This window comes from Ochlerotatus camptorhynchus, unplaced genomic scaffold (assembly GCF_037179485.1).
Source record: "Ochlerotatus camptorhynchus isolate MF236.1 unplaced genomic scaffold, CSIRO-AGI_Acam_v1.1 ptg000222l, whole genome shotgun sequence".
NCBI lineage: Eukaryota > Metazoa > Arthropoda > Insecta > Diptera > Culicidae > Ochlerotatus > Ochlerotatus camptorhynchus.
The window spans coordinates 1,618,685-1,628,588 of record NW_027040712.1 but is presented as its reverse complement, the minus strand read 5'-3'; the positions used below and the strand labels follow the sequence as shown (position 1 = coordinate 1,628,588).

General features: G+C 37.7%; 1 protein-coding gene across 1 annotated transcript in view; it reads left to right on the top strand.

Annotated features, from left to right (window-relative positions):
* The first annotated feature begins 4,376 nt into the window (after positions 1 to 4,376).
* Positions 4,377 to 9,904, top strand: part of LOC135703787 (serine/threonine-protein phosphatase 6 regulatory ankyrin repeat subunit B-like) — a 35,471-nt gene continuing 29,943 nt past the window's right edge. Inside the window, exon 1 of the mRNA XM_065225111.1 lies at positions 4,377 to 8,194. Coding sequence (XP_065081183.1) covers positions 4,582 to 8,194 — 3,613 coding nt within the window. The 5' untranslated portion in view covers positions 4,377 to 4,581. The remainder of the gene's footprint in view (positions 8,195 to 9,904) is intronic.

The window sequence follows — 9,904 nt, the reverse complement described above, 5'->3', positions numbered from 1 at the left end:
AAACGAGTTGATTTAACATCATATACGATTTAATCTGTAATAACAAATTCATTTTGAGAAGTCTTACGATGTAATTCGATTTAATATGTGATACAGTACGACAGAAAAATGAGTCATCGCATATAGGTCGGAAATTTGCATTCTATACGATTTAACTTAAACATAATGCGAGGTATGCCATTATTTTATGTGATTTTGATTTAAACTGTAGCAATTTACGATACTGTGTGTACATTGTTATACGACTTCTGGTTGTCTGGGTCATCTCTTATTCAGGGTAATGTAATTCGTGGTAAAATTGTATAATTAATATAACAAATGCAATTTCATAGTTTTTTTTAAATGGCTCTAACGAGAACACCAAATAAGGGGACATTTGCTTCCGTAACAATTCGTGAGTTTTGGAAAGACATATGCAGTACATTTAGTGTAATTCTGAAAATTAAAAGCCATTTAATTTAAATCTTTTTTATATGAAAGACTGTTGTGTTTTTGGGGTATGATAAATATTTTCAATCGGCAGTTTATTTTTTATTTCCATGACGCCATGTGTCATTTTTGCTCCCGTCGATCTTTTTTTTTTTTAATTTTTCATATTGACCGTTATTTCCAGATGATTCACAAAGAAAATTTCTTAAATATTGTAAAATTCTGCAGGCCCACTTTAGTTTTGGACGCAAAACAACACATTTCACGATGAATTTCGAAGTGCATCTAAGATTCGGGCATAAATGTCAAGATAAAAACATATATAATTATTTAAAATGTAATTATCACATAGAAGACAGCTCTTAACGATTCAGAAATTTAAGAACTTATCAGCACTAATTTATGATCAGTTGAAAATAAAAATCAACAACATATTTTTTGTTCTGTTATTAAAAATATTGAGGGTATGATTCTTTTCAGCTGTAGCCAACATACATTCAGTTTTATAAATGTGTTTCTGACAGATTTTTAAACCTTTTATGAGTATTAGAGATAGTTGAAGCTCATAAGTTTTAACGATGTAGCTAATAATATTTACAGAACTTATCCAGTGGTGCTATAAATGTTTTTAAATAACATCTTATATTACCAAAACTTTTTTTATATGACGCAATCCCTTGCGCTTTTTTGGTTGTGTAGATGTAAGTATTTAAGTTATTCCTTTTGGAAATAATACCTACAGTTAGTCTTGAAGATGTATTTTCAACTTTTGCATAACAATCCGTGTTGCTTGGGTGAGGAAGTGCATCTTGAACACTAAGTTGAGAGCACCCAATAAACTAATATGCCATAAGCAATAAGCTTGAAATGCGAAAAAGAAGAAGAAGGATCAGCACGTCCAATGTTTTTATCACTTATCGGTTTCATCTGGACCTTCAAACGTTCCGAAAATTATTTGAGATAAAAATAATTTGTCCGACATAAATTAGACACGTACAAACTCATACATTTTGTACACGTGTTCGTGGCTAGGATAAATATTTTCCGCGAACACGGCGGCAGATGTCAGTAATTTGTAAGATCATCCATGTCGGCTTGTCGGTGATTTGATGGTGTCCGGATTAATGTGGATACAAGCCTTACTGAAAAATGATTTGTTTTGACTTGTTGCATACAATTGAATAATAACAAATATTTCTATATCGTACAAAGTACAACAGCCCGAGTAACTGAAAGTTAAAAGAAAACACTGTTCCTGCATTTTGTTACTTCTACACAACATGGGGATCTTGAACATGTCATCGATATTTTTCATATAATAAGATTGAAGGAAAAGTGGGTCATAGCAAAAATCTCAAAAATCTATTCCCATTATGTGCGTATTAAAAAGTGTAAAAGTTGAACCACAACCCCCCTCCCCTCGTTGCGCTAGTGCACTAATGGCATATTAACAATCCAAGCCTTAATAAATTAAAAAACTTATTCATAAATCTTTTTCTCAACAATTTTCTTCCCAGAATCATCATGTCAATCAAGAACCAAGATGAAGTAATGAAATATGAAAGTAGCATTGAAACATCCACGCATGGCTTTGAGTACCAAAAGAATCTAGGTCTCATTTTATGGCTTCGGATGACACGAGAGGAATATGACTTTAAATTAGCGTTCGAAATGACGAAAGCGGACAAATATGATGACGTCGTGCTGCACGGTGAAAATGAAAACCGTTGGATTCTTATTCAGGTCAAACATGCCGCTGTTAAAAGTAATGCTAGTCAGCCATGCATTTCGTTAGAACAGCTATTCCCGAACACGAAAGACCGAGAGAAACAAAAAGATTTCAATATGTTCAAATACTTCAAGTCATACTTACTCGTGCAACCAAAATTCAAAGGTGTGAAAAAGTTCTACCTTTTCACAAATCGAGAGCTTGATGTTACGGAACAATTGGAGCAGTGGGTTTCACTCGAAGATCGTCAAGTACATCCAATACAACAATTTTCAACCGAATTAGCAAGACATGTGGGGCTGAAACCGACTGAACAAACGATCGACGAGATGGTGAAATATATTAACAAGGACTTTGATGCACTCAAGAATGCCATCAAGGAGCTATTCACGAAGAAAACTGTGTCAAACATACTAATCGACTACAAAGACCCATTAAAGAACGTTTTGAAACAAGTCAACACACAGCTAAAATTTGCAGACACATTTAAAGAAGACAGTGAAGATCCCGCTTTGGCTCAGCTATTTAAAGAATTAAGAAATGAGTTGAGCGATATGAATGCACTAGCGAATCCAAATAAGATTTTATTTGATGGAAAACCTTCTAAAAATGAATGCCTTCCAATGCTGATAAATCAAGATAGCGTGCAACATTTTTTTAACGATCTAACGCTTTCCATTCGACAACCAGATGATTTACGTCTCATAATCGACAGTGAACTGCAATCATGGCTGAGAACTAGGATGCAAGCTGATGTTTTCGGTAAACTCGACAAATCTGACGAAGACAAGGCATTCAACATATTGGATGCCTCTTTCGATGCATCACGAAACCAGGATTCAACCGCCAAGAACGCTAAATTTATCCATAGGTCATCTGGGGATGAATGTCTCCAACAAATTTGGAGCGGATTGAAATGTCGATACCCTGAGCTCGAAGAACAGGAGAATTTTTACATCAATAGGAAAATTTTCTATATTAATAGCACAATATCCGAAGAGCTATCAGAAAGCAATCCGCTTGACATCAGTCAGCAAAGAAAACAAGCAGAACCCAAATCCAGCGATCGTTATGCTGAGGAAATGGCGAGGAACAAGCCAGCTGCAATCGACGGAGATTTAAAAACTGCAGATGAAACGAAAGCTCTTTTGCAGATTACTAATGGTTTTCACGATAACAATGTAACAATGCAATTGGAGGAAAACTTACCCTTTAAATATTTTGAAACGGTGATAAACGAACAATCGAACGAAACAGATGACACAAAGTTACACAACAGAGCAACAATAAGTGACCAGCAGCTAGCTGTGGAACTGACAGGAAAATTTGACAACTGCCAATGCTTTGTGTTGACAGCGGAGCCTGGGATGGGCAAAACCAATCTTCTGCAGTACGTTGCACTGGAAAAGCAAAAGCTCAATGACAGCTCGGTGTTTCTGGTATACCTCAACAGATTGATGCCGCAGCTAGATGAGGAGATTGCTGAGATAAAAGACGTGTTCCGTGTTCTCAAATCGGCACTATCGGAAAGGAGCTGTAGCATTATTCAAAAAGCTTTCGAATGTAACGATAGAGCAAATAACCGTATTATTATACTGTTTGACGCCTTCGACGAAGTGCATAGCAAATACATAGACAAGGTGATCAAAATGTTTAATCTGTTGCTTGCACACAAATGCATACAAGTTGTGATCAGTGGAAGAAAACATGTTGAAGACTCACTTATGAAGGGATTGAACAGAGAAAGTTGCAAGTTAATGTCTTTGGTTCCATTTGACGAAAAAGACCACTACGAGTTTCTGAAAAAACATTGGAATGTTTCTGATAAAAATGTAAATCTCTTCCACGAATACTCTGAGCTTTTGCTGGCAAAGTTTCGCTCGAGCATTCACCGTAATCTTCAAGACATAACCGGCGTACCACTTATGTCCAAAATGTTGGCAGATATTTTTAAGGATCGGTTTGTACACTTTTCAAATTGTTCAGAAAAAGAGCAAGACGAAGAGAAAGACAGGATAAACAAGGAAACATTTAGCATCGTGCACATTATGAAACGTTTCGTCGTGAAAAGTTTACAGATGAAGATGAACATGCAGGACGATAACCAAAAATTGCTTGATTCATTGATGATAGGATTCTATCAAGAACATCAATATTTGGCAATGGAAATTGTCGATGTCGAAGAACTAAGAGAAAAATTGAAAAATCCCTGTGTTAAGAAAGATCTAAAAGTTTTCAAGAAACGATGTCAAGATGGTTTGGAAAAATCTCTTCTCATTAAAATAGTTGATGGAAAGATTCAATTTACCCATTTTTCTATCGGAGAATATTTTGTTGCAAAATATTTGTTTGACCATATTCATGACCATAAAGAAAACATTTTGCAAATTTTATCTCGCCATAATGTTATAAGAAAGTTTGTCATGATGATTATAGAGCAACATAATGTTGAGGAGCAAAACCCAAACATACCTCTCGCTTTGGAAGAGGATGATTATGGTGTTTTGAATATTCTTCTATCTCGTACTAAAAGTGATGTCCTTTTTTGGGCATGCGAAAGCAATTGTATTGAGTTGCTTAAGTTTGTTATACGAGGACGTGATGTGAAATTACTTTACCATCCAAAATATCGAACAATGCTGCATGCTGCGGCAGAGAATGGTTGCCCTGAGATATGTTCCTTCCTTATCGACGATCACAAGGTAGAAATTAATCGATTGCGCAATGGACTCGCTCCAATTCATCTGGCAGTTGACCAAGGACATCTGGATGTAGTGGATCTGTTTTTGAGAAAAGAAGCAAACCTAAATATTCAAAGCAGTCGAGGATGGTCGGTCCTTCATTACGCAGCATACAATAATCATACAGATATTGTTCAATACTTGATTGATAAAGACTTCGACATAAATGCTTTGGAGAACAGAAATTGGACTGCCTTACATTTTGCAGCACAAAATGGACATTATGAAATGCTGAATTTCTTAATAAGACAAAATGTGAATTTGAATGCCCTGGAGGAAAATGGTCGAACGGCGCTACACATCGCAGTGTCAAATGGTCACACAAGGTGCGTTGAGTTATTGCTTGCAACAGATATTGATTTTGAGCATCAGGAAGATAAAGGTTGGACTGCACTTCATTTTGCCGCTCAGATTGGCAATTTTGAAATTGTAAAGCTTTTAATTCGAAAACAAGCCAACTTGGAGGCTTTGGAGAATAGGAATTGGACAGCTCTTCATTTTGCAGTCCTCGGTAACCACATTGAAACTGTTAAGCTACTACTGAAATGCAAGGTCAATCTGGAGGCAATGGAAAAGGACGGTCGAACGCCACTTCACATTGCGGCTGGCAAGGGTCATTCGAGTGTGGTGGAATCATTGATTGTTGAAAAGGCTAACCTTGAAGCCAAGGCAAACAAATTTTTAACGGCTTTACATTACGCTGCTGATGGTGGCCATGTGAAAGTTGTAAAACAACTGATATCCAAGAATGTTAACCGTGAAGCTCAGGACAGCAAACTATGGACAGCAATGCACTTTGCAGTTCGAAACGGCCACACAGAAGTAGTGGCCGTGTTAGTGGAGAACAAATCTTGTATATATGCCAAAACAAACATTGGAACAACTCCGTTACACCTCGCTGCTAATCAGGGACACAAGGACATTTTAAAAATGCTACTGAATGAAAAGGCAAATGTTAACATTCAGACACTCAAAGGATGGACAGCATTTCACAAAGCAGCTGAACATAACCACGTGGAAGTTATGAAAGAACTAATTGCTAATGACGCAAACTTGGAACTTCGAGACAGTAAAGGATGGACTGCTCTACACATGGCTGCTGCTGAGGGTCATATTGAGGCTGTGAAATGTATGATTTCGAACAAAGTTCAAATTGATGCACGTGAAAACAAAGGCTGGACAGCTTTACATTTTGCAGCACAAAACGGCCACAAGAGCGTTGTGCAATTGTTGATCAATGAAAAAATTGATTTGAATATCCCAGAAGAAGACGGATACACCGCACTACATATAGCTGCGTCGAAAGGTCATACTGAAGTTGTTGAAATATTGGTCTCTAATGATGCTAACCTGGAGCTTATGGAAAAAGATGGCTGGACTGCACTGCATTTTGCGACCCAGAAATGTTCCGTAGAAGTTACAAAACTACTATTGAAGCATAAATCTAAGTGCAATGTTAAGGAACACAGCGGAAAAACTCCACTTCATGTTGCCGTCGCAAAAGGAAATGAAGATGTTGTGCAACTTTTACTAGATCATGGTGCTGATGTTGATGCTCAAGAAAACAACCTTAGAAGTCCTCTCTGCTATGCAGCTCAAGCAGGTCACACTGCCATCGTAAAACTACTGTTACAATATAATGCAAATAAGGACGCTTCAGATGATACAGGATGGAATGCACTTCATTTTGCCTGTAATAATGGGCACCTAGAAGTGGTCGAACTTTTGCTCATACAATTAGCGGACATAATGATTACAGACAATAAAAAATGGACGCCGCTGCACTTTGCTGCTCAAAAAGGTTACGTAGAAATTGTAAAGTTATTACTGTTAAACCAAGCAGTTGCGAATGCTAGGGAAAATGATGGGTGGACTGCCCTACACATTGCATCCCAAAATGGTCACGTGCCAGTTGTTCAAGAGCTGTTGAGAAACAAGGCAAATGCGAGCATTTGCTCCGATACCGGGAAAACAGCCCTCCATATTGCAGCAGCTCGAGGCCAAACAGAAATTGTACAGCTAATCGTTCCCGTGATGGATGATTTGACTATTTCAGATGATAAAGGATACACGGTTTTGCATTTAGCAGCTGAAAATAACCAATTGGACACGTTGAAGATGTTAATAGAAAATTTTGGAATTGAAACTGACGCTCGGACTGCCAGAGGGTGGACGGCTCTTCATCACGCTGGAGCCCGCGGCCATGAGAATACCTTGAAATTGCTAATGGAACATAATATCAATCTAGAAATTCGGGATAATAGAGGATGGACGACATTGCATCTGGCAGCCCAAAATGGGCACCTAAACATTGTCAAGCTTCTTGAAGAAAAAGCAGATTTGCATGCTCTAACAAGAGACGGAAGAAATGCAGCCATAATTGCCGCCTCAAATGGTCACGAAGACATACTAAAATTTTTAATGTCCAAACAAGTCAACTTGGAACATTTAGAGGAAGATCGATGGAATGCACTCTATTTCGCAGTTGATAACGAGCATCACAAAATAGTAGAATTGTTAATATCAGCGGATGTAAATTTGAACGTTCAGACCAGTAAAGGAAAGACCTCCTTACATGCAGCAGCAGCGAAAGGATTCACAGATATAGCACGTCTGTTGATAACTAAAGGTGCCGATTTGGAGGTTGAAGAGGAAGACAGATGGACAGCATTACATTTTGCTGCACAAAATGGTCACACTGCTGTTGTGGAATTGCTGCTACTGAATAAGGCCAACGTCAGTGCAGCTGAAAAAGATGGCTGGACACCTCTTCACATTTCTTCGCAGAATAATCACGCGCAGGTGGTTGGGATGTTAATAGAAAAATGCAAAAACGCTGAGCTTCGAACTGGTTCCGGAAAAACTGCACTACATATCGCGGCAGCCAAAGGTAATCCAGATATTGTAAAAACTCTTATCACCAACAAGGTTAACAAGGCCAATTTAGAAGCGGTGGATGACATGCGTTGGACTGCTCTTCATTTAGCATCTCAGAACGGGCATACGAGCACAGTGCAGAAACTGATCGAGGGTGGCGCAAATCTTAATGCCCAAACAAATAAACGATCAACTGCGCTTCACATTGCAGCTATGAAGGGGAATGCAGATATAGTTCAGCTTCTGGCCGATAATAAAGCTGATTTGGAAGTCAAAGAAAAAGACCAATGGACGCCATTACATTTTGCAGCACAAAATGGACATGTGAAGGTGATTGATGTGCTTATTCAAAAACATGCCAATTTGGAAGCCAAAACGAAAAACCAAACTACAGCTCTTCACATAGCCGCGTCGAAAGGTTACATGGAAATTGTCCAACTTTTAATTAAAAATAAAGCTGATATTGAAGCTGAGGATGAAGATGGTTGGACAGCGCTCCACTTTGCTTCCCACAAAGAACAAACAAATATTTTAAAAGTCCTACTTGCAAACGGAGCCAACCTTGAAGCACAGGACTATGAAGGTCGAACTGCACGAGACATTGCAGATCCAAGCTTAGGGTTTGCACGACTATTGGCCGATATCGGTACAGCAGTAGATGGTGATAGAATGTCCTCAGTCGAAAATGTGGTAAGCGATGATGATGATGAAGCTGACAGCAGCGATGGCTCATCGGATGACGATGATTGAGTGGAATATTTCTGCAGTTCCACAAGATAGGGGAAATGGATGTAATTTCGGCCTAAATGCCCGTAATTTGGGCCCATACATAAATTCAGTAATCGATTAAATTTTCAATAGCGTCCAAAAATACCTATTAGTACGTCCCAATAACGCGTTCATCTTGATAAAATTGATAAATAGCAGATTTTTAGCGATGGGCCCAATCTTAGATTCATAGACCAACATTAGAGCCATTTCCCCCAGGCCCTAGGTATATGGATTTTATGATTTTTAGATCGTTTGTTATATTGATGCACCAAGCATTTAATTGCCTTATAAAATATCATTCTAAATTGTAAAACAGAAACATTAATACAAAGAAGAGGTGAATAACAACAGGATGATTAGGGCAGATAGCATACCCAGAATCAATTCTATTGAACACAACTTGCAATAATGAATTATTTCCACATTTTACATGCATTAGCTTTATACTTTAAACCTGAGCTTAGCTTAACACAAAGACAATTAATTCTATCATTTTTACAACGATGATACAAACCCATAATTGGTAAGCTAAGCCTGTCACAAACGTCACTTTGAGTATGCAACGATTTTCGTAAATAAATCAGTCTTGTTCAGTCATTAGTACAGTACACTTTAATACATCTGTTTGCTTGAATCTAATCGAAGTCCGAAAATATCCAGAGACTAATAGTGAAATTGTTCCTCGTGCACTTTGTAGCGTTCACGAGTATTGAATAGTGAATTCGGGATTGGGAAAAGCTCCTGTACTTATCAAATACACTTCATTAAAAAATAAATACATAAGAACCAAATTAACGTAAGCGTATTTCCAACCACCTAGATTAACATGAAGTGTAATTCAATTTCAATTTGGAACAAATAATGAGTTTTTGTTATCTAGTCCGTTTAATTCGAAGCGTTAGCTTTACGGAGCTAATAATTTATTTTGGTGTACATTGCTGAATGATACGTTCTGGGGAGAAGCTTGAGGGTGTAACATCATAGAGTTGTCGCCAGTATGAACGTTAGCCATCATTGACCGTCACGTAGTACAGTTCGGGTTTTGCTCTCTCTGTCGAGTCGTTCGATAATTTATTTTCCATTTCGTCAAGCCAGTGTAGACTACATACAATGATTATTACAATGTTTACTTACATACTATGCATTAATTCTATTCTGTTTTAGCTTAGGTTTTATTTGCTGCTTGGACATAGTGATGTCAATAGTTCCGCAATGCAAATTATATAGGCGCATCATTCGATTGATTGGGCTATTTTTTGCATAGTTTGTTCTGTACGATTTTTCTGAAAATAAATTCCGTGTTCTAAGATATCGACAAGGTGTGTAAAAGTTTAATTGTGCGAGAATTTCTGCCCGA